The sequence below is a fragment of the Benincasa hispida genome, chromosome 8 (genome assembly GCF_009727055.1).
Source record: "Benincasa hispida cultivar B227 chromosome 8, ASM972705v1, whole genome shotgun sequence".
NCBI classification, from domain to species: Eukaryota; Viridiplantae; Streptophyta; class Magnoliopsida; order Cucurbitales; family Cucurbitaceae; genus Benincasa; species Benincasa hispida.
The window spans coordinates 60,579,040-60,605,577 of record NC_052356.1 but is presented as its reverse complement, the minus strand read 5'-3'; the positions used below and the strand labels follow the sequence as shown (position 1 = coordinate 60,605,577).

The 26,538-nt window shown below is 35.0% G+C and overlaps 1 protein-coding gene across 4 annotated transcripts; it reads left to right on the top strand.

The window, feature by feature from the left end:
• Nucleotides 1-3,735: 3,735 nt before the first annotated feature.
• On the top strand, nucleotides 3,736-15,633 carry LOC120083614 (prefoldin subunit 6). Of its 4 annotated transcripts, none has more exons than XR_005483479.1 (7): nucleotides 3,736-3,910; nucleotides 4,080-4,150; nucleotides 4,563-4,687; nucleotides 9,623-9,683; nucleotides 13,530-13,611; nucleotides 14,586-14,632; nucleotides 15,046-15,633. XR_005483479.1 is itself a non-coding variant. In XM_039039441.1 (6 exons), the coding sequence occupies exons 1-5, from the start codon at nucleotides 3,832-3,834 to the stop codon at nucleotides 13,584-13,586; spliced, it is 393 nt and encodes a 130-aa protein (XP_038895369.1). In that variant the 5' UTR covers nucleotides 3,737-3,831; the 3' UTR covers nucleotides 13,587-13,611; nucleotides 15,046-15,633. The 4 variants fall into 4 exon arrangements, 2 of the variants coding, with proteins under 2 accessions (XP_038895369.1, XP_038895368.1); XR_005483478.1 differs by having other exon boundaries at nucleotides 14,586-14,747; XM_039039441.1 differs by lacking the exon at nucleotides 14,586-14,632 and having other exon boundaries at nucleotides 3,737-3,910.
• The last annotated feature ends 10,905 nt before the right edge of the window (nucleotides 15,634-26,538 follow it).

Sequence of the window (26,538 nt, the reverse complement as noted above, 5' to 3'; positions counted from 1 at the left end):
ATTCATAGATCAAGATAGATTTTTTTATCCTTGAACTATAAGATCTTTTCTGCCTTGTGGAAGAAAATTGGATCATTTTAGGTGATTTCAATCTCGTCCAATGGCCTTACGAGAATTCAAACAGCTGTAGAACGAACAGAGCCATGTCTGATTTTAATTTTTTTATCAATCATCGAGAACTCATTGATTTACCTATTACTAGTGGCTTGTTTACATGGACCGATTTTCGTACACCACCAACTCACACAAGGATTGATAGTTTTCTATGCATGGAATCCATTATCACCAAATTCAGTGATGTGTCTTTGAGAAGATTAGATAGACCAACTTCAGACCATTATCCCCTTCTACTAACTCTTGGAAATCAGAAATGGGCCCTTCCCCTTTTAAATTTAAAAATATGTGGCTCAAACAATCAGTCAAAGTGATTAATTTGAATTAACCTTCAACCACAAAAACTTCCTTCCTCTTATTAAAAATTGGTGAACAAACATCCTACTATTAGCCACCTTGGGCGTGGATTTATCAACAAACTAAAGGGACTCAAACAGGTGATTAAAGAATGGAATCAAACAACCTTTGGTCTTATTGAATCACAGGGGGTTTTACTTTTAGGAGACTTGAGATCAAAGAACAGATTTTATCCCTTAATGCAAATGAGGAGATTAAATGGAGGTAAAAGTGCAAATCCATTTGGCTGATTAATAGGGATGAAAACACAACCTTTTATCATAAGTACGTAGCTGCTAAGAAGAGAAAAAGTTGTACTATTGAAATCCTCGATGAACAAAATGCTAATGTGCTTCAGGATGTTAAAATTGAGGCTGAATTTATTTCTTTCTACAAAAAATTCTTCGCTAGAAAATCAGGGAACAAATTTCTGCCACATCCTTCAGTTGGGATATCATTGATAATGAGCTTAGCTAGTCTTTAAAACCTCTTTTCATTGAGACAGATTTGGATGGCAATTATGACATTGGAAACCAACAAATCACCAGAGTCTGATGGTTTCACCATCGAATTCTTTAAAAAATCTGGGAACATCTTAAAACCTGACTTAATTAGTGTGTTCAAGATTTGTTTAAGAATAGAATCATCAATGCAAATGTTAATAAGACATATATTTGCCTTATGTTCAAGAAAATTTGATGCCAAGAAAGTGGGAGATTTTCGTCCTATTAACTTTACTACTTGCCTCTACGAGATTATTACTTGTGTTTTGTCTAACTACCTAAATAAAGTCCTCCCTTCTACTACCATGCCTTACTAGTTAGTTTTTGTTGAAGGTAGACAACCCTTAGATGCATCATTGATCGACAATGAAATTATTGAAGATTGGCACTCTATAAATACTAAAGAGGTGGCCATTAAACTTGACATTGAGAAGGCATTTGACGAGGTTGATTGAGATTTTCTTGATGAAATACTGAAATTGAAGGGTTTTGGTACTAAATGGAGACAACAGAATAGAGGTTGTATATCCTCCACCAAATTCTCAATCATTATTAATGGCAAACCTAGAGGGAAAATTAAAGCCACTAGAGAACTAAGGCAAGGTGACCCTCTTTCACCCTTCCTCTTCATCCTTATTATGAATTGTCTTAGTAGGATCCTTTCTTTGGCGGTTGAAAAAGGTTTCATTTGCGGATATTCGATACCAAGATCTACCATAAACATCAATCTCCTCTTCACGGACGATGCTATCCGTTTTTCTACGGACAATGAAAGGATGGTTGATAATCTCATCAATTTGATTGGCCTTTTTGAAGATGCATCTGGGCTAGATATTAATAGACAAAAGTCTGAATTTTTGGGAGTAAATTGTGACGAGGTTTGGGTTGATTCTATTGCTGCAAAATATGAATACAAGGTGGGTCATTGGCCAACCACATACTTGGGTTTTCCCTTATATGGCGGGCCTAACACTCCATCATTCTGACAACCAATCATGGACAAGATTGACAAAAAGCTTCACTCTTGGCAACACAACTTTCTTTCCAAACGTGGTCGTTCAACTTCGATAAATGCCACCTTATCTAACCAGCCTATTTGCTATTTATCCTTTTTTCGTGCTCCAACAAAAATCATCGAAGGCATTGAACGTTTTTTCAGAAATTTTTTATGGTCTGGTCACAAAGATAGCAAACTATCCCATTTGATAAGATGAGATTGCATAAAGAAACCTCTTGAAAATGGGAGGTTAGGAATCATTGATATCAACCAACACAACAAAGCTCTCCTTGCCAAATGGATTGGGCGTTGTCACCTTGAAAAAATGGCTCTATGATGATTCTTGATCAAGACAAAGTGTGGTTCTCAACATTATGATCTAAAGGCAACAAATTATAGAACTCTATCTTCTAGGTGCCCCTGGAAATTTATTTTGTAGTAAAAGGATCTTATCTATAGGAATATTCACTATAACTTAGGTAATGGTTCATGTACAACATCATTACATGATTTATGGTTTAGAGAACACCCATCAAAACAAATTTTTCCTAAGTTGTTTGACACAAAACGTGCATCTGTGCGAAGATTTGGAATAATGAGCATTGCATTTGGGCTTTCAATTTTAGAAGACACTTAAAGGATGATGAAATTGAAGAATGGGAAGCCTTCACCCATCCTCTTTCAAACTTGACCCTTGCTGATAGAGACGATATATGGATATGGAAGCTTGAGTCAAGAGGATTCTCAACTAAATCTTTATACACTTTCCTCATCACTAGCATGCTCTCCCTCACAGATGATTTTTTCAAGAGACTTTGGAGATGCCCTTGCCAAAAGAAAAGTGAAATCCCTCGTATGGGAAATCGATAACTCTTGTATTAATACCATGGATAGATTATGGAAGCGCTGCCCTTGGATCAACCTCTCTCCCTGTTGCCTTTGCCAGAAAAATAATGAATTTATCCAGCATGTTTTCTTTGACTGCACTTTCTTTAGAGGGCTTTGGTATGAGATATTTGATGCCTTTAACTGGTAGGTTTTACTCCCTTTTGATATATAGAGTTGGCTGTATTTACTGATTAGTCACTCACCCTTCAAAGCCTCTAAAGATCCATTATGGTTATGCCTTATCCGTGTTGTTTTGTGGAGGATTTGGGATGAAAGATTCTTGCAGCGAAAATCTAGATCGACAACAGACATTATGATCATATATATCACTTTTTTTTTTTTTTATACAAAGATATATTGGCTATTAAAAGCCATGACTTTTATTTTCTTATTGCAAACTGAAAACATCTTTTGTATACCCTATGAAATGGGTCTTTTGTACCTTTGATATCTTTGGATATTTCATTCAATCAATTAAATCGTATCTTAATTTGTCAAAAAAAAAAAAAAAAACTAAGGGTAAATATCAATTTATACCCCTAAACTTTGGGAACTGTATTCGTTTAATCATAAATTAATAATTGTATCAATTTAAAACCCAAACTAATAATTTTATTAATTTAAATCTTGAACTTTCATAAGTATATCAATTTAAATCCTAAATTTTTATAAGTATATCAATTTAAATAGTAAACTTTAAAAAATGTATTCAAATAAAACATAATGGAGAGTTTAAATTGATACAATTATGGAAGTTATGGTTTAAATTGTTACACCTATAAAAATTTAACATTTAAATTGATACAATTATTAGTTTGAAGTTTAAATTGATACAACGTCAAAGTTAGGATATTTTCCCAAAAACTAAATTTATGTTAACCTATGTATTTTTCCCGTTTAAAATCGTTAATCAATAAACTCGTCTCCGATTAGCCTTCCGCGCGCAGGTTTTCTAGCACCAGGTACGCAGAGGAAGTCGACGATTGAGTCGGAATGAGTTCTACAAGCGCTCTTCGAGAGCTACAGCGCGAGCTGGAGACGAAAGCCAACGATCTCAGCAAGCTACAGAAAGGCGAGCCTCTAATCATTCTCGTTTCCTCCCTGTTGTTCATTCGATTAACACGTTTTATTGAAAACATCAATATTTTCAATTCAAAATACTGTGTCAACTATGTGCTATCTGGATTCAATACTGTCAATTTACTTTCACGAAAACCCTAACATGGTAATGGATTTATCAGATATTGCGAAGAACCACCAAGTGAGGAAGAAGTACACTATTCAGCTGGGTGAGAACGAGCTCGTTCTTAAGGTTTTCCCACCTCTCTCACTTGTTTCCTTTACGTGTTTGCTTGTGCATAGTTCAGTAGCGAGGATGGGAAGTACGATAAGACATTTTACTGACTCATGTATTTCTATCCGTGCAGAAGTTGCAAAAAATAGAATGAATTGTGTTAATATTCCCTTTTTCCGTTTCAATTTATACATTTCTGTGTAATGATGAATTATAATACGTAAATCGAGAGATCATTAGGGGCAAATTGGGTCAAGGGTTTTTTCTTTTCCACTTGATTTGACATGTAGTTTAGATTATGGAAATTTCTTTTCATTTATACAATCTGGTATACAATAAGAATTCAAAGCATTCTTATCAGGGTGCATTTTTTGCATTCATTGCTACTACATGTGAACTTGTTATCTGCTTCTTTACTTTACCTATGCAGGAATTGGATCTGCTTAACGACGACGCAAATGTATATAAACTGATTGGTCCAGTGCTCGTGAAGCAAGATTTGGCAGAAGCAAATGCGAATGTGCGCAAGAGAATTGAATACATCTCTGCAGAATTGTATGTTTTTTTCATTTGTTTTCCATATAATTTTTTAGTTACTGGATAGTAGTGATCATAATACCATAACCCTAGTCATTCGAGAACCGTCATCAGACTAATTACCTAATAAGATATATATATATATATATATATTTTAAATGTTGTTCGTCCTATACAATTTACGTATATCTTATGTCTCTCTCACAGTCATCAAATTGTTACTTTGTTTTAGATGAGGTGGTTTTTACCTTTTGGATGACTCTAGCTTAACCATAGATAGCTGATCATGTTATGAACTTTGTATACGTTAAAACTATGCTGGATGTTTTACGGAAGCAAGATGGAGGAGACAAAATGGGTGTTGTCATCAAGAAGTTGCAATTGATTGATATGGATTTTGTACTTGCCTATTTACAACCCCTTTGAAGAGTATCAATTTGGATACACTTGCTGAGCATACTACTTGAAATATTAGCTAGGATCATGAAAAGAAACAAAGTAAGAGAAATACCTTGTTTAGAACCTTTAGAGGCTCGATAATTGTAATACCTATAGGCTTATTTTATTATTGAGGAAATGGAAAAAAGATGTTGGAGATGATGGTGGATAGTTTTCTTGGTTCTTGGAAAGTGAAAATTCCAAAAAAGTTGAAGTTCTTCGTTTGGCCGGTTTTTCACGGTAGAATTAATACCTTGTGTAGGTTCTCGAGGAAGTTGCTAGCCTTAGTTAGGCCTTTTTGCTGTATTTTGTGTCAGAGGGAAGAGTAAGACTTGGATCACTTGTTTTGGAATTGTAATTAAGCTCGTTCAGTTTGGAACTACTTCTTTGGAGTGTTTGGTATTCTGTTAGCACATCATAGAGCTTTTATTAACATGATCGAGGAGTTTCTCCTCCATTCGTTGTGTAAGGGGATAGGGAGTTTCTTATGGAAAGTTGGAGTGTGTGCTTTGTTGTGGGGCATTTGGGGGAGAGAAATAAAAGAATCTTTAGGGGGATTAAGAGGGATCATTTCAATGTTTGGTCACTAGTGAATTTTAATATTTCTCTTTGGGCATCAGTGATAACCTTGATAAAGGACTAAAAGGTCATGGATTCATTCCATGGTGGCCACCTACCTAGGATTTAATATCATACGGGTTTCCTTGACGCCCAAATGTTGTAGGGTTAGGTGGGTTGTCCAGAAAAAGATGAGTTCCTTTTATAGTTATTTGCAAGGTCACATGTTAGTTTGGAGACTCTTTCTCTAGGGTGCTCCCTTTTGTTGGCTTTGTGTTTTTGTATGCCCTTGTATTCTTTCGTTTTTTCTCAATGAAAGTTGGTCTTTCTTTTCTTTTCTTTTTTTCTTTTTCTTTTTATTTATTTATTTAAATCTTTAAAGAGTCCTGCTTTCCAAGTGGCAACAACCTCAAGAAAATCTTGTTCTATCATATAGTGGGATTTTTCAAAGTCAATCTTTACAACCCACCTGCCAATATGAACGTAGCTCAACACTCAAGCCATCTACTTCTCTCGAGGTTGGAAGGTTCAAGTCCCTTTTCATATTTATCGTACTTAAAAAAGAACCCATCATCTTTTCTTCCTCTTGTTATCCACTATCTTGCCGTGGAGCAATTATTGGATGACTAGACACAACACAGGCTGGATGATGCAGCAAATGGTAGCATGCAGAATCATTTCAACTTGTTTACAAGCATCTTGGAATATTTTGTAAACGCTAGTTTTACCAAATTGGTGGGATGGAAGTTAGATACTTTGTGAAGCCATCACTTTCTTTGGATTATGACATAAAAGAAGTCTCACTAATGCAAGTAAGAACATCATTGTTAAAAAATTCCACCTTAAGCAAATTCTTTTTTATGAATATTCCAACGACTAAAAATTCAGAAGAGTGGCAATATAGGTTGCAGCTTTGCAAGTTCCAAGGTTATCATGCTTGCTTTAATCTTTTAAATGGATAACAATCTTTCCAAATGCTGACTATCTTCCAAGAAATAGGTCTCAGACTCTCAGTCCTAACTTGTTAAGAAAATAGAATGAAATCTGATTTAGAGTAATGACCTAACTTGAATAGGATCTATTCTATAGGTTGTACATCGGTGTCCTTGAGTTCTAAGTAATGACCTAACTTGAACAGGATCTTTTCTTCTTCTTTTTGTTTTGTTTTTTTGTTTTTTGTTTTGATGGAATGTTCAATCAGAACTTCATTGATGGTATGAAATTGCAAAAGGGCAATTATTGCCATGAGGGATTACATAATGCTATTTTATTGTGAGATGAGAGAAGTAAGATTGTAATCACAAAAGAAAGAAGTGAATTTACACCATGAGGGAGATATATACAAAAAGTGACCAAAATATTGTGTGTAGTTCGTTTCCTTGTTGTCGAAGATGTGATGGTTTTGCTCAATCCAAATGGTCCATTGATAGGCTTTGATGATGAAAGTCCACAATATCTCCTTGTCCTTCTTGAAAGGGTGAAAGATAAGCAACATATTCAGTAGAATAAGGGGATGATTCGGGAAGACCATGTGATAGTTGAAGGCAGCCATGATTCTATTCCAAACTGTCTCTGCAAATTCAAAATGTACCAAAATGTGCATAAGAGTTCCTTCACATATGTGACCAAGAACGCACCAACTAGGGGCGGACACAATCCAGGAGCTTCTTTTATCAATATGTCGACTGTATTGATGCCACCATACAGACATAGAAAATAGGATTTTTTTTTCTTTAGGTTGTACAACCATGTCTTTGAGTTCTAAAGAAATCCTATTTAGAGTAAAAGCACTTTGAAAGAATTAGGAATGTTAGCACCCACACCCATATCCAGAAAATTGGCTTAATTACGATAATCACTACTTCAAAATTGCAAAATAAGACACGTCCTCTAATGCCGACACCTTTATGAGAAAAAAGTAATACATTTATCTCCTTGGCCTAGCCATTTGAACATTTTGCTTCCATGAGTGCTCTACTCTCACTATTTTTGTAAGTTGAAGTTTCAAAGTTTTCACAAGATAATTCTCTTTGGTTGGCCTAAGCACTTATCTGAGTCTTCAACACCTCCAAAGGCCAAGGATCTAGCAATTTCAAAATGCTGCAATGCAACTGGCCAATATAAGCATAGCTCAATGGTGAATACATAGAAATTGATTCCCTCCCCTGAGTTTGAGAGTAAGGGAGAATTTTGGGAGACTATTTAAGAGTTCTCAAAGATCGTGCACTAGTTATCATCATAATATTGTTCGGTAATCAATCAAGCAAAATCCTAGACTATTTGGTAGGAGCCATTGCCTTTCTTATTTATATTTTCATTTTTATATTTATTTATTATTATTTTAAAAAATAGACAACATATATTTCCAAACAACAAAAAGGTTACAAACTAGAGGTTCGGGTAGAGAAAACCTCTGCGAAAGATAACTCTTCATGATGTAGGGAGTTTACCTTGTCAATTAGGTTATTCTTTTTTAAGTCGTTTAAGTTTTGTTTTAGTATTTTAATTTGTATATATAAGAAAAAGTACTTTAGTTCGTTTTCCATTTCTCTACAAATAGGGAATTGCTCCCGTATATTCATTAACATTTGATTGATAATAAAGATTCTTTGATAGACTTCGTGGAGAGAACTCTCCTTAGTCACTCAGGCCACACCACTTCAAATCAATGATGATATAAAAAAAAGATACTATGGTTGTGTAAATCTTTCCCGATCTTTTCTCCAATGCCTATATCTATTTCTTTCTAAATAGAGAAAATGAAATTTGCTGGAGACAGCCTTTCTACAAAGGAAAGATTGTTAGGAGGAAGAGTCCTCCAAGGTTTCAGTAATCCAGGTTTATGGACGGAATCTTAATAATAGCCAATGACCGTTCTACCATTTTTTCTCTATAGATGCTCAAACTACCAGAACCAAGTTTTGCTTCCAATTATTGCCTTCCAGTTTCATGATTCATGCAAAAACTCCTCTTTTGTTTGTGATTTCTTTGACCCATACCAAGATATGATAGTTCTGAAGCTCATGCTTAAGTTCTTTTGAAATGGAGGGACAGAAATAAGATTAGATAGAACATCTAAAAACTAGGTCACTTTATATTGAATGAAGGGCATGGTGCAAGTATTAAACTACCTGTTTCTTCTATATTCCATCCATAAGATTTTTCTGACAACGTCAATTACAGACGTATATAGTGCATTTATTGCCTTTAAGTATGTAAGTATATAGTGCATTTGAAGTATGTAACTGCTAAGGGAGAAGTTGGAACAACAAAGAGCGGCAAAATATGTGGAGAAAAAAGAAGAGCAAATAGGCAGATGAACAAGATCACGACATAAGATATACATATGACAATTTAGAATCACAGGAATTCTTATTAGTATGTAATATAAGGCCCAAAGTTGAGCTCAAAGTGGATAGAACATGTCTCTCACCCTAGCAAAAGAGGAAAAAAGAAAAAAGAGTTGCCTGTGTGAGATATGTTCTATTCTATCTGCCTGTGTCTCTGTCTCATGCAGGTAATAAGAATTCATGTTTGGAGGACGTAGGCAATAACAATTATTCTATAGTACATTGCTCCAAAGAACACCTGCCTGAGCAAAAAAAGCCTACCAAAAAAAGAACTGGCAGGCAGATGGAGAAAGAGTTGGACATAACGAAGGACATAGGCGAAAAGAAGGAAATAGGTCAGAGCAGAGTCGAGACTATCAATAAGAAATAGGGAGGGAGATTTAAAATGGGACAGATACAGTTTACCTTCTATTTGCGGTGCCAGTTTTCCAAATCTATATATTGCATTTTTTTTATTTTTTTTTATTTTTTATAAATTGTAACATTCTACTTCCATGTACCTTGATAATAATGAAACTACTTCCATATATCTTAATAATAATGACAATATAGTTTTCCCAGTCACCATTTTCATGTGGTTTAATTCAATGATTTTTGCACAATTCAGGAAACGTCTTGATTCAGCCCTTCAAGATTTGGAAGAGAAGCAAAATAGCAAGAGAGATGCGGTTAGTACTTTTCTTCCTTCTCTAGATCTTAAAGCTAACCTGTGGCTGATATCTACAGAACCCAAAAATAAAGCAATAAAACATTTTTTGTCTGATTCTTGCTTGTATAAGGAGAATCCACAAAATGATTTCTTGTCTTCAGATATGATGAATACACAAGGCATACTTAAAATGTGTCTGGAGAAAAAAGTTTGAAAACAAAGAAACTGAAATTTAAACTTGATTTAAAACCGTAGGAAATTTAGAAAATGACTGGACTTAGGGAAGTTTGTTTGAGCATTCTGCCTCATCCCCTTTTTCCTTGATGCAAAACAAAGTTCAAGATGCATGAGCTTCTGTCTGCTACCTTACATCTAGGTCAACTTCATGGTAGAAATTATTGAAGCTGGACTAAGTAGTGGTTTTTGAAACTACAGCGAAGTCCTTTCCCAATTGAAACATTGAGGACCGGAAGTGAAAAAAGAAAAAAGAATGAAAAACAAGAATGCCAATATTGACAGAATAGAGTTAAGGCATTTTCTTTTTCTTTCATACGATATATTTATGGTTCCTCCATAAATGATTAAATAGGGCTTCTTCCTCTTTGCAGATTTTCTTTTTAATCTTATGAATTTCTTTTCCTCCATAAATAAGTCAAATAATTTATTTTAAAATTATGAACACAAAATATTTTTATATATTGTAAGCAAACCCAGAATCAATTTCATAGATGTATGAAATAAAAAGGAGGGAGAGATGTCTTGATATTACAATAAGAGGCCAAAATACACAGTTCACGTTTTTACCACCCCTCCCCACCTATTCGAGAGGGTGGTAAGCCCTCCTTAGCAAGGAAATAGACTCCTAACTACTGTAATACATACGTTCATCCTGGAGACTTTCTACACATTAACTTCCCTAAACACAAGACACAAAACACACTGTACGCTTTCTCACATGTGCATTACATTAAGGGGTGAATTCTCATTTCTACCCCTTATAGCATATGTATTGACTATTGGGGTCTGACAAGGAGTTACATTAAACTTCTTCGGTTAGATATAGAAGTAGCTAAACTATAAGAATGAAAATGTGGTCTTAGTTTTTTGTATGCCCTTGTATTCTCTCATTTTTTTCCCCAATGAAAATTGTTTCTATATAAAAGGAAAAAAAGGGAAAAAAAAAGAGTGAATTGAAACGTGGAGACAGTTAACACCTAGAAATAGTGAGGAAGATAATGTTGTAAAAACTTCTAGCATAAGATTGATTCTTTTTTGCAAAAGCCTATAGTTCCTTAGTTGCCCAAAAGAAGCTCTAACATAACAATATACATCCAAATAAGCCTTTGGCAGCAGGGGGTGTACAACATCCCCTTTGTGAGTCAAATCATGTAAATGGGATTTGGTGGAGAATGCCTATTCTTTCCAGCTTCCAAACCGAATGTATTCTAAATGTAATTAGTGTATTGTATACAAGAGGTGATTTATTTTAATCCATCCTACAGTTTCTTCCTTTTTAGGGAATAAGGGCCGGTTTTTTTAATGGAAATCTAGACAATCGAAATATTCAGATGTCCGAAATTGTAGATGTTTGAAAATTCAAATGCTGGCATTTTAGATTACCATGTTGTTTTGAAAGAATGTTTGGAAATATTTGGATAACTTTGTTTGTTTTGTAGTATTTATGTATGGGAATATCTAAAGATTATGTATTATACCAATAATACCTTTACTAATTTTTATGTGATTACAAAAAAACTAAGAATGAAAATAAATATAGTACAAAAAAAATGAAAAAAATAATTTCAATAGTTGTACAAGAGAGTAAATACAAAAGTATTTGGCAACTATTGAAAATGTATAGTAAAGCAACCTAGCACTTTAAATTTCGTTCGGAAATAATCAAAATATTATTCAATTGAACTAAAGTTTATTTTATATCTAAATGTAAAATGTTACTGTACTTAATTGCATATGATTATTTGTTTGCGCATGAATGCATAGTTGATTATAGTTATATATATAAAAAAAGAATACATTATTTTATTTTGAACTACAAACTAAAAACTGCGAAAAAAATTGATGAAAGAAAAATATAAAAGAAAATTTTGAGGAGCAAATATGTCATTTGGGTATGCCCTCTACAGGACATTTAAAAGTCCATGTTGCAAGAGGGCTTCCAAAATTATTTGATAAATGCCCCTATATGCTCTCAAGATGTATGGATATTTCACATTAATGCAAAACAAAAGGAGTAATCTAGATGGCCATCCATGACCCATGGGAATCTTGAATTTTTCACCATACAAATGGTCCCTTAGCTTTAGGTCCCAAATTCCGAAGTCAGCCATCTAAACTTGACAGTAGCATGTTTATGATTGGTGATGGAGAAAGGTTTCTCATCAAGGATAGACAAAATATCGGTGCTAACCTTATTGCAAATGAATTGATTGATTTTTAGAATGGAAGAGGTTTTATTATAAAGGTTGACTTTGAAAATCTTTTGATAAGGTGGATTGGGCGTTGTTAGATTACATTAAATTCTTGAAAGACGTTGGAAACTGATGGAGATAATGGGTTAAAGAGTATTTCTCCTCCATTCTTATAATTGGAAAACCTAGGGGAAAGTTTTAGGGTACAAGACAAGGTCACAAGGATGTCTCCTGTCACCTTTCATCTTCATTCTGGTCCGTGATTCTTGTAGCTGCCTTTTTTCCAGAGAGGTATGAGCACAGGCTTTCTGGAAGGCTCTTCCATCGGAGAGGTCTCTCCTATAAACCACTTGTAATTGGTGATATAATCCTGTTTTCTTGCTCATCTCTGGAAAAGCTTATGAATTTTCTAAGTTATTAGAAGTTTTAAGGTTCTTTGTGCCTTCATGCAAATATGAATAGTAAGACTAAGCTCCCTGGCATCAATGTTAGCAACTCTCAAAAGGCAACAACAAAATGGTGGGTGGTTTTTGGGACAACCAGTCAGATTTGTGGAACCTCAATTATAGAAGAAATTTGAAAGAGGAAGAAGTTGAAGATTGACTTCTTTTGATGGACAAGATAAACATCCAAGCTTTAGGACAAAATCCTTATCGCCCCTTGGACCGGAGCTGCGTGAATGGGGACCTTAGCATACACCCCCTGTCTGCCACGAAAGTTTCCTCTCTCTAAAGTGAGGATGAAAAAAGAATTCCTTGATCATTTTGCTGTAGTCACGCTGGCTAGCCTAAAACCAAACTAATCAAAGGAATAAGTCCACACAACGTTTAATCAAGGTCCTCTGTTGCCCTCCTGCAAGAATGCAACACCAAGACCCCATCAAGTTACACATCTTCCAAGATAATAACCCTTCCATGGAGATTTTGCCAAACAAAAAGCTTAACCTGCTTGGGAAATTTTCATTCACCACATCTAGTGAAAAACCAATCTCTCTTGGGAGATGGGTTGACCCGTCAAAGAGAAGGATTTATAGGAAAAAGCCTCTGGAGGGCTAAGGCACTATAATCGAAAATCCCTTCTCTCAAAAGAGCACTGAAACTCTCCCAACAAAGAAAGGAGAGCAACAATATTCCTCGTTTACCTTTCAAACAACGAATGACGGAACCTCAAAATGGGGGCTGGCTAAGCCAGAACGTAAACCACTGAGACAAACTAGCATTAATTGTTTTCATGATGAATTTGTGAGTGTAATCCTTGACATTGAAAGTATAAGTTGAATGGGATAAAGGCTTCTTTTGTCACAATTGTTCTAGAAACAAAAACATCTTCCTTATTTCAGCACAATCGTTCGTTGGTTTGTATAAACCTTTTCTGCTTTGGATATTACTCAAATACAATGCAATTCATTTGCTTATTTTTGGTTTGGTGTCTTGCAGATATTGAAGTTACAGCAAAGGATTCAATCTCTGCAGGCTGGAAAAGCTAAAGCGTAACCTGTTTTATTGTTGTTTTTCAGCTGTACGTCCTAAACTTATGTTAATCTTTTTGCAATCTCTCTTGTATCAGTTGAAGATACACTGCTCACTCAAAAGATTGACAATATTTTTATTAGTTTGATTTTGATTTTAGATACGTACATAACTTTCATATTTCTTGCAAATTACTTAACAAGAACTTAGCATCTCCTAAAAAATATTTTGCATTTGTAATTTGACAAGAACTTGGCATCTTGAAAGAAAGTGTTGGTAATAATTTTCTTCTGGATTTCAAGGGTTTATCCGTTTTATCCATCCATGGGTGGTCTGCTACTCTTTGGTCTAAATGGACTTTTGCTATTGATTGCTGTATGTGCTTGTCTTTTTCTCCATCTGGTTTATTTCCTTCACAGCTTAATGGTGGGTCCATATACATCTTTGTTCCCCATCTTTTTGTCTACCAATTATTGCGTCAGGTAGTGAGATCCCCATTTTAGTCTGACTAAAACCTTTTTGGATTAGATGTTTTTCTTCTTCAAGAAAATTACGTGAGTATTCAGGGCCATGATAGCTTACATACCTCAGAAAATTTAACATCTTGGTTAGGTCACCACTTTGGTAACCATAGAAGTAGGAACCCATTTTGAGTTCAAGATTGTGCACTTCAATAAATCTTTTATGAGAGAAAGCAACAGAGGTTGTCAGATTGGATCAACTCATTATGTTAGGATAAGCGTTGGTTTGTATGGTTCTGGATCAGATGCCAATCTTACAAAGATTGGTGGCTCATAAAGCTCTTTTTAAACGAGGTTCTATTCTCATTTAGCAGTCATTTGAAATCAAAATGCAAAAAAGTCTATTGTTTTAAGTTGGTTTAATTTTCTGGGATTCACTCACCTATTTGTGGCAGTTCCTAGACTTCCTCTTTGCTCACTATATTGTAAAATCTATAATTTCTCTCTTATTTTGCAAAATACTATATTAGCTATCAACCACCACCAATGACACCACTCTCAGGAAGACATTCTGTTGAAAGCTGCTTCGATTGAATGGATACCTGCCAGGTAAAGCTTCTTTTTATGAGGGGAGCGACCTTACTGGGACAGGGAGAGAGAAAAAGGAGAGCCAGAGAAGAGAAAAAGGAGAGCCAGAGAAGGGGATATTCGGAGGGCAAGCCTGGTGATGATTAGATATGTTAAATAATATAATATTAAATTCATCTTCACTCGTTAGCTAAGCTTTTAAATTCATCGGTGATTTAACATGGTATTAGAGTAGGTGGTCCATGAGGTTCTGGGTTCAGACCTCTGCAATGATGTTATTTTCTCCAATTAATTTTGATTTCCATTTGTTGGGTCTTCTATATATTTCAACCCATCAAGTGGAGTGTTGATGATATAATATTAAATTTATTTTCATTCATGGGCTTAAGCTTTTAGGTCAATTGTTGATTTAACAAGATCAATTCACATTGCAGTTGAGGTGACCATGGTGGAAGGGACGGAGAGTGGCGTCGATGATTTTTTATGGCATACTTCCCTCACTTTCTGATCCTCATGATTCTCTTTTTGAATGGCCTTGATTTTATTTCTTCATAGTGATTTTAAGGTGTGAGAAAATAAAAGTATGGTGTGGCAATTGACATAGAACCCATTTGGCAACCAAGCAAGGAGATCCAGTTATTGATTTGTGAATCATTGTGCAAAGGACCAAATCATTCTGTTGCCTCTGGCATGTGCTTCAAATTCCAAACGGAACTCCTTGCCGGGAACCATTGTTTTTGTATGGTTTTAGTAGCTTTGTTAGGTTGATTTTCAACATAGACCACATTCCTAAGAAGTTATTGCCTACAAACTAGGATTTTTCTTATGTCATTCAGGAAATGGAAGATATGATGCTTGTCTAATTGCCCATCCTTGCTGAAACAACCCTGGAAGAGACATTGTGTCCAAAAATGGTTTAACCATTATGTATTTACATGCTTTTTTATTTATGTGCTTCTGTTCTTTGCTTATTTGGATCAGACAACATATTGAAAGCTTACCCCGAATTTTACTACTCGTCATTGATGGTAAGAAATAGTTGGACATTGGAATTTGTGGTGAATTGGTTTTTTTGGCTGAAATTTTTTATCTGTTTTGTTGTTTTTTAAAGAAAATAATTAATGAAAAGTTATCATCTAAATGGTTAGTTTCACACAGAGAATTTGAATTTAAAGAGCAATTACTTAAAATTTTAGATAAAACGAAATTATTACCTATCAAATTATTCAAATATGTAAACTAAATCTTAATGTTCAATTCAAATCTATCCATGGTCTATTAAACAATAAAATTTGAAATTTAAGTACATTAATAATGATTACTTTCCCATCTTCGTCTGCATTTAGCTCGCGAATAATTCCCCAAGGTTAGGAATGTGGAACAAGGGTAAATATGGGTGAAAATAATTGAGATTTTGAATAAAAATTAACGTTGTTTAGCCTTTTATCAAATTAGTGCTCCCCAAGGTTAGGATCTAGAACAAGAGTGAAAAGACAAAAGTATTGGAAATAATTGAGTTTTTGAATAAGAATTAACGGTGTTAAGCTTTTTATTATATTAGTAAAGTAATTATTTCTATAGGATCTTTCCAAACGATGTCGACCAAGTTGAGATTAGTGTCATTTCTTTAAGTATGGAACCACTATCAAAGAATGACACGTAAGAAAGTCGAACTAGTACTTTTAACCTACATATTCATGTTTCTAAAGAATAATCATATACAAATATCAAAGCCAATCTACCTAAGATTAGCTGACTTTAGTATAACTCAATTAGTTAAGATATGACCAAGAGTTAGAGGTTAAACCTCTCTCCTTGAAAAAATCTAAAATTAGCTCAAAAATTCATTTGGTCACCAAGCAAATGGGGCGTCAACTTTTTACCACCCACACTAAAAATTAGATATGAAGACAAGAAGGGTAGGAGGTAGCACGCGCAAGGTACTTGGTATTCGTGGTCTACATATCTGATCATTATTCTATCAACCATAATAGCACTAAGGCGAGTTTCCCCAAAGTAAGCCCTACCAACTCCACGAGCAAGAGCATGAAACCCTTTTGGTTTTTCCTCCTTTCTTTCTTTCTTATTTTATTCTTTCTCAATGGTGAAAGCAAAGTTTTTAGGTTCGATTAATAATCATTTGATATTTGGTTTTTGTTTTTTAAAATTAAACTTATTTCATCCACATTTTTTATAATGATTTTGCATATTTCTTAAGTATAATGGTTGAACTTTTAGCCAAATTCTAAAAAAACAATAATTTGAAAGCTACTTTTTTTAGTTCTCAAAATTTGACTTAGTTTTTTAAACCATTGGTGAAAAGTAGATAACAAAGGAAGAAATTTGAAGGTGAAAGTAGTGTCCACACAGGCTTAATTTTCAAAAACAAAAAAAAAAAAACAGAAACAAAATTTATCTATGAGCACGTTCGGGTCTTTTCGATTTCATTGTGACCAAAATACAACACATACATTCTAACATACAATTATGCAAATTCACACTAATTAAAGGCATGATTTGAACAATAAAATTACAAGGAAAGAGTTCTCATACCAGTTGAAGACCCTCTTTAAGCTTTGGAACTTAGATACAGCAGAAGAACCTCCACCCGCACTCTATCGCCCAGCAAACAAGTCGGCTGCAGCAGCACGATCGTCTACACAAACGGTAGCAACACGAACAATCATGAACAAGTGAACAACAGCGGGGACGACACCACCAAAATGGAGCTTTTGTATTCTCGGAGTGAGAATCTAAAGTGTGGTCTTTGGTGAGTTTGGTAGAGGTTGGAGAAAGAACTAATCGTGTAGATGATAAGCAAGTGGGAGAGAAAAGGAGTTATCGTATAGCTATGTGCTTATCATTTAGAAGAATCTACACGATTATGTAGGTTTTATTAAGCGATCGTTTAGTAAATGGTAGACGATCGTTTAGAAAATGCGGCACACTATGCACTCGTTTAGGAAAACTAAGCGATCGTTTAGGGACTAGCGTGCGATCGTTTAGGCGCTGGTGTACGCTCGTTTAGGCGATGAGCGACTATCGTATAGGCTCTCAAGCTATGCGATCGTTACGTTTTCACACCGATGCGATCTTTTCAAACTTTTGCAAAATGAAACAAATTTTCATTTTATTCTTCAGTTACAATAACCGACTTTGGATTCTTCCACTAACGCACGTCCGAGAGAAGTTTTAGGCCAATTATCATATAATTAACCAATTTAATAATTAATGAATATAATCATATTATATTCTTACCCTATAGTTTGATATCACATATCTACTATAGTAATTTCCCCTCTACTTGATATAAATCATATTTACATCTAATTGCCTCCAAAATAATGTATTTAATACATTTAGCCAATTATATCATATATAATTAACCAGTCCAATTATATCATATATAATCGAACTTCCTTTTGTCAATTTGAAAATTTCAAATTAACCCAAATACTGATTCTCGACTTTATCCAAGCTACCCAAGGGACCTTATGGACCTGTGGCTCGAAGCTCCAATGATACGTGAATAGTTGACTAAACTCTTTAGCCACGAGATCCACCATCCGTTAACTGTTAGACATTCCACTAAAGACCAACAATTGAACTCTTCTTACCATAGATATATTTTTGTATCCATCGGATATAACCAATCATGAGTAGATGACCCTTCACAGATGCTCGTAAGTACAACTGGGCTAATTTACCGTTTTGCCCCTGCAGTTATATCTCACTTCTTAAGTACCACAGATTCCTTTAATGAACAATACAACATAGTCCAACTATGTGTGAACACCTTTCGGACCAAGAGAAGGTGTGTGGTGCCACATCGTTCAAGCCCTGGAATCAGTCCTTAAGGGAGCTATCTATCTACTTACCCTTACTTCGGAGAGTTCCTTGCTCCCAAATCAGACGAATCCCCAAAATGGTAGGTTTGAATCGGCGACTTGGCCACTCGCACCCATCAAATCAAAGGACCACCCTCAATGACCGAAGTTCCCAACTCACTCAGGATTGAGGTCATGTTACCTATGGTCATCTAATGAAGTGAAGTCTCTGTCATGAACGGTGTTATATAACGAGACGTTAACACTTCGTGGTCAAGTCTTATACAAAATCTTTGTATAGGACGCCCTTGCTCGCATGTCCCCAATACGAATGATTGAATCAGACCATCTGTGATAAGTCACAATACTTGTGACCATTCCACAAAGTGGGTCGCATCTATAGTGTTACCAGGATAAGGTTTCCTTCCTATATCCATATACTATAGACCATTTTGGTTATCACTCTAGACATGATCCACTTGTATGTCACCACATACATGCTTAAGTTACATACAGATAACTGGAGATTTCATGTTTATTGGTTTGTGGTAAAATAAATAAAACACATAACTGAGCAAAAAACAAAATGTGAAGTAAATATCATATATTATACAATACAAGCGCTCATACAAACTGTTTACAAACTACAGGACACGAGACTTTAGGGCATCAACCCCAACAGAAACAACACTTTGATTCTTACTTCTCCAAGAAATGAGAGAGTCACCGAGGTTGAAACAGTAACCGGAGGTGGAATGTCGGTAAATTGGATCACCAGCCCAATCAACATCAGAGTAGCCAGAAAAAAATCAGGGAAGACTAGGAAAAGAACTGAAGTCCATGTCCTAAAGTTTTATTGACATAACGGAGGATACAAAGAACATCAGTAAAATGTATGGTCCGAGGAGCAGCCATGAATTGACTAACAATGTGAATAGCATATGCAATGTCAGGACGAGTGACTATCAGATAAATGAGGCTGCTAACAAGTTGACAATAGAGACTGGCATCCTCAAGTGGAATGCCATCAAGTGGAGTCAAGCGAACATTGTAATTGAGTGGTGTTGAAGCCGTAGCAGAGTCAGTGATAACAGAGTGTACCAAAAGATCTGAGGCATACTTTGGTTGAGACAACGAATAACTAGCAGAGTTTAATGATACTTCAAGGCCAAGAAAGTAACTAAGTGAGCCCAAATCCTTCATATCAAAGTGTTCGCCAAGGTAACGTTATAGATCAGAAACAGCCTAAGGGTCACCTCCAGTAATAATCATATCATCAACATATAGAAGAAGAATAATATGAACGCGTAAATAGTGCTGTATCATGAGGACTGGATGTATATCCAAGTTGAGTGATGGTGGAACTAAAAGTTGCAAACTAAGTCCGAGGGGCTTGTTTTAAACCATACAATGCTCGATGGGAGACATACCTTCTGGGATGGAAAAGAGACATCTGAGGGTTGTTGCATGTACACCTCCTCAGATAAGGCCCCATTAAGAAAGACATTCTTGACATCCATTTGAAAAAGTGGCCACTGTTTGGCTGTAGCAACTGCTAAGAGGCACCAAACAGATGTCATTCGTGCCACAGGTGCAAAGGTTTCTTCATAATCGATCATATACTCCTGAGAATAGCCTTTTTCCATTAACCGAGCTTTATAACGCTCAATAGAACCATCAAAGTGAGTCTTGATCTTGTAGACCTACTTGCAACCAATGGGCTTTTTACCATGGGGTAAATCAATGTAGTCTCATATGTCCATCTTATCTAGAGCCTGAAGTTCTTCTCTTATAGCTTGCTGCCACAGGGGATTAGTATTTGCCTCATGAAAAGAGGTAGGTTCAACCGAGGAACTGATAGTAGAAAAATAGTGAAAATATTGAAGATGAGTAGGAGGTGCCCTTACCCTAGTGAAGCGTTGAATATGAGAAGTAGGGTTATGAACAGGTTTAATTTCCACAAGTGAGGCAGAAGACTGATCATGATCAACAGAGACTAGCACATATTGCTCAAACTAAGCTTCAGAGGAGGATGCAGGGAAGGGAAAAGATAAAAAACATCGTTAGAAATATAAGGAAGAGGACTCAAGAGAGAATCATGAAAGGTCAAGAGACTAGAGAACATAGTGTGCTCCCAAAAGGTGATATGCCAAGAGATGCGCAATCTGTTAGAAAAGAATCCCAACAACGAAAACCTTTGGGTTCAATTCCGTAGACAAGGAAGCAATAGAGACGTGCACGTGGTTCTAATTTGGTATGTTCATGGAGGTAAAGAAGTACAAAACATGCACAACCAAAGACCTTGAGGTTAGAGTAATTAAGAGAAGTACCATATAAGCGTTCGAACGGAAAATCATTTTGAAGAACAAAGGAAAGAAGGCGATTGGTTGTGTCGACAAAGGTAAGAGCAGCTTCACCCCAAAATTTTGCAAGGCAGAAGGCAGATAGAAGTTGGGTCCGGACAAAGTCCAAAATGTGACGATGTTTCCATTCCGCTCGCTCATTCTATTGAGAGTTATGGAGACAGGAGTGCTGAACAAGAGTGTCTTTTTGGGTGGGAAAGGAAAGGAGACTAAAGTCTTTATATTTCAAGACGTTATCTATATGCAGTGCCTTGATTGTGTGAGAGAACTAGATGTGAACCATATTAGCAAAATCAATATATATTTGAGACAGGGAAGAACGATGTTTAAGAAAATATATACAGGTAAACCAATAGTAATCATCAATGAACAAGACAAAATAACGATACCCATTGATAGTGGAGATAGGAGCAAGTCCTCAAATATCAGAATTAACTAAGTCAAAGGGTTGATCACTTATAGCATTGGATTGAAAAAAGATAATGTAGGTTGTTTTGCAAGTTTGCAATTCAAACAGTCAAAAGATACAAATTTGGAGACATTATTCAAATTGTTACTAGAGATTAAATGACGGAGTTTTTTGGAAGAGGCATGACCGAGGCGGAGATGCCACTGATATATAGCAGTCAGTGATAGCAGCAAAAAGAGAATAAGCAAGAAGCTGAAGTGATGTGAGTTCAAACATCCGTTAACTACCGGTCACTCCACTAAAAAACTGACAGCTGCACTCTTTGCGCTACAGATAAATTTCTGTGTTCATTGGATATAGCCAATCAATAGTGCGATGACCCTTTACAAATTTCTCATAAGTATAGTTAGGTTAAAATACCGTTTTACCCCTGTAGTTACATCTAACTCCTTAAGTACCACTGATTCCTCTAATGAACAATAAGTCATAGTCCAACTATGACTAAGTCCCTCTTAGGCCAGGAGAGGGTGTGCCCACTATGTTCAAGACTCGGAATCAGCCCTTAAGGGAGCAATTTATCTACTTACCCCTGCATCGGGAAATGAGTGAATTCCGTCTTGGGTAGCTGTATTCCCAGCTCCCTAGTCCGACGAATGCCCAAAATGGTAGGCTTGTTGAGTTGATAATCTGGACACTCTCATCCATACAAATCAAAGGACCCCCTTTATGAGCAGGAGTTCACAACTCACTCAGGATTTAGGTCATGTCACCTATGGTCATCCTAGTGAAATGTAAGTATCTATTATTAACAGTGTTATATAAAGAGAATAATCACTCCAGTCTTATACAAACTCTTTGTATAGAATACCCCCGCTCACTGTCTCCATATGAATGATCAGTATCAGACCATTGTAGCACTTTACAACACTTGTAACACCTACAAAGCGGGGCGTATCCATAGTGTCACCAGGATAAAGTACCCAGCCTTATCTATCTACTATAGACCATTTAGGTTATTATTTAAACAAGATCCACTTGTACGTCTCTACATACTTGTTTAAATTACATGAAATAACCTCGAATCTTCGTTTATTGGATTGAGTATATGCTTACAAAATAATAATTATTGTATTAACAACAATATGTTTAAACAAAGTTTATAAACTACGAGATTACAAAGAGATTTAGGATACCAATCCTAACACCGGCGGTCTCAGTGGTCGTGTAGGGCAGTTGTCTAGAATATAACCTCATTTGTGATAGTATTTGCACTCGACTTTTGGGCAATCAGCAAATTTATGCCTAGTAAGCTGGCAGTTTTTACAGAAGGTAGCTCCAGAAGTACCAGCCAAATGAATGCTTCCAAGGACAACTTTAGATTGCTGGGAAGAAGTGATACCAAAATATTTTTCTGCAAACAAAATTTCCTGGATTACTGCATCCAGTGACGAGAGGGAACTACGATGTAGCAAACAGCATGAATCGACTCATATTCTGGACGAAGCCCCATAAGAACCTTGATAAGACGAAGATGATCAGTATTAATTTTAGTTTGATTCAATTGTGCCCAAATTGGCTGAAGCGTGGCCAAATAGTCATTAACAGACTACCCTGTCACCTGATTAAGATTAACAAGCATATTGTGCAGTTGATAGTAGTGAGCTAAGCCAACAGACTGGAATCGGGTAGACAGGAAATCCCACAAACTCTTGGGATCATCAAACACATCAAACGAAACATGAATGGCCAGTATAGACGCATTTCCGAGCCAAGTGATGATCTAGTGGTTTTTTCTATCCCAATCCTCTAATCGTTCGATGAATTTAGTATTGTCCTTAGTGGATATCTTGATTGGCTGAGGAATATCACCAGTGATAATGCACCATAATTTATGCCTAATTAGAAAGCTCTTCATTTGATGAGTCCAAGTAATGTAATTTGTCCCATCAAGAATAGTATTAATGAGGCAAAATACACGATTTTTTTCCATGTGGCTTGGTGGCTTGAGAAGAGAAGAAACTGGCTCAATTATTTGGCTTGATTGAAAACAGCTTGGGAAGAGAAGAAACTGATTCAACTACTTGGCTTGACTGAAAATGGCTCAACGACTTGGCTTTGACTGAATCAGCTCGACTTAGTCAACACAAATCGACTTGGTTCAGTTTAACAGGATCGGCTTGACTTGACTTAACCGGATCAACTCAGCTCGGCTCGTGTCAGATCTGAAAGCACATCAGATCTGGAAGAGTTGAGCTGATCTTAACCAGATATAAAATTTGGAGATAGAAGGCTTGACCGGAATGCCTGGCGGAACAGAGGACTGGCAAAGCCAAGTGAACTCAGGTTGACTGGAATGCCTGGCGGATCTTGACCGGATCTGGAATAGAGGAACGTCGTAGCTTGACCAGACTGGTGGAGGTTACCCAAGCGGTGGTCTTGACTGGTTCTGGATCTGGAAGCGCAAGGAAGTGAGCTGACTCACCGGATCTGAGGATACGTCCACTAAAAAATTTGAAGTCAGACAGATTTGAAGCAAGAAGAAATTATGGAAGAAAGAGCTCTGATACCATGTTAAAGTATGCATTTATCACAGGTTGATGTTTGCAAGGAGTGTACAGAAGTATAAATACTATACTAAAGACTAAGTGTTGCGAAATCGACAATTAAAGAACACAAAAAGGAACGTAGAGTAAGGAAGATCGACACACAGATATACGTGGTTCACTAACAGTGTGTTAGCTATGTCCACGGGCAGAGGGAGAACAATATTATTTCGAGAGAATGTTTTTAGAATTACATAAAAAACGGCGCCTCTAGGTTAGAGAGTTTATATATCGCACTGCTCTAAACTTGGTCAGCGAGACCCCCATACTAAGTTGTTCGAAGCACTAGCAAACAGATTCAAGACATTTCAACACTAAGAATAGAGCCTACAAAATTTCTAACCATGCTAAAGACTCTCCAACTAGATAACTAAGTATACATTCACAAGTGGTATACACATTTTTTTTTTTTTTTTTGACAATATGTGGGGTAGGAGAATCGAGCCTCTAACTTCGAGATTGATAATACAAATACTATGCTAAAATATACATTTTGATGTATGAGTTGGTGGATTAAATTTGAATAAAAATGAAGAGAATAGAATCAATAATACAATCAACCACACTATACGTTTCATTCATGATTTAAACAAAAAAAAAGGGAGAAATCATAACACAATAATCTAATCTCCCTATGTCTCAAAGTGCTTGGGGATATTTCCTTATAAAAAAAGGGAAAAAAGTTGGAAGTTATGATATCCGATTGAAATTGTGAAGCACTAATCCTTTTATCTGTCGTACATCAATATCGATCCCACATTTTCTTTTTGGGAGACGTACGATTAGGCAATCATGTCTGTCTCTATGCAACTACATTTCATGTTTTAGGGAACTATTTTTTAAAAAATAGAACGTTTTTATCTATACAATTATTGTTTCCTTTAATTTCTTCGGTTAAACTTCTACATTGTTGGGAGTGAATTAATTTAAAATTTTTTATATTTGAATATTTATCAATCCATTCAATTCTTATATATATATATACACATGTAGGCTTCTTCAAATATCGGATTACAAAATGGATGAATGAAATTGATGCATGGATAAATTTCAAAGGAAATTTTAACTGAGAGTATAATTTTATTTACTTATGAAAGTTTAGGAGTAAATTGATAAATTATAAATCTCACATATTATTTATTCAATGAACGTAATTAAGGGTTTAAATTAATCTACTTATGGAAATTTAAAGTTTAAATTGATCCACCTATAAAAGTTTAGAGTTTAAATTGTTCATACAATTATTAATTTAATGTTTAAATTGATACAACCAAAATTTAGGAGATAAATTAGTGTCATGGGACGGAAGAACTAAGATCCTGACAAATGGTATCGTTTCTAATATTTAAGACAAATTTATGCATTGCGGCAAATATGTTTTGACCACACGATTAACTTGTCCGATAATATTTTGTTTTTAGTTTTAAAATTTTAAAATTGTGCTTATTTTTCGCACAAATTTTCATAATTATATATAACTGTTTGATAACTGCTTTTGAATATTAAGTTTATAAACATTACTTCCATCCATAAATTTCTGTGCTTAATTTGTTATTTATTTTTATTCTAAATAATATTTAAAAGATCAAGCTAAGTTTTGGAAACTAAAAATAGTGGTGTTCGAAAACTTATTTTTGTTTTTAAAAGTTGATTAGGAATTCAAGTATTTTTTTAACCAAAAGATGAAAATCATAATTAAAAATTTGGGAGGAAGAAACAAGGACACATTTCGAAAACAGGGAACTAAAAAAATCGTCATTAAATGAGACCTAATTTTTTTAAATTGGATTTTGGAAAAAAAAATATTAGAAATTATGTAAAAAAAAAAAAAAAAACTCATGATGGAAGTAGGGTTCATATATAAGTTTAATTAAAAAGAAAAAAGAATAAAATGGAAAGGGGTAAAAATATTAATTTTAAAGAAACAATCAAATGGAAAGGGTTAAAAATATTAATTTTAAAGATAACTCTCAAATAGCCATTTAATCACTTTTTTTAGCTCCACTATAACTTCAACAATCTATGACATTTGATTGTTGAGTTTGAGAATATTTGATTCTATATATCTAAAAATGAAATTTTTATGCTAAACGAGTATAATTCAAATTTTAATAAAAATTAAATTCATATATTCCATTTATTGTAAAAAAAAAAACAAATTTTGTATTAGGAAGACATTTGAAGGGTAAAAGGAATTCATTAGTCCATTGGTAGGAAATGGACAAATTTTTTTAAAAAAAATTAAGGGGGAAATGTCCAAATTTCCAAATGAATTTAGATATTAAATTTATACTTTAGAATGAATTATGATATGAGAATTGTAGTTACCTATACTACTTTCTCATCATTATATATGCAAAGACTTTGGCCACATAACCAAAGACAAAGCTGATGCAATATATTTGCTTTCAAGTGGAGACCTTTGCATCATCATTGAAAATGTGTCAATTTTTCAATCACAATTCTTAGCTCTAATTAAAGACAATCATTTTATAGTTCTTAAATAATCTTTAAAATACCTAAAAAAAAGTCTATATTTTAAATTAAAATACAAGTTTATTTAGTCATGAACTTTCATGCTGTAAACTTTATAAAGTGTCACTTTATTAAATATTAAATTGATTTGGTCTATTCTTTTTAAGTTAGAATAAGCTCAACTTTTATACGAAGAGATCATTGAAATTTTCTAACGTCGTGTCTAAAAGATTCACAAACTTTTAAAACG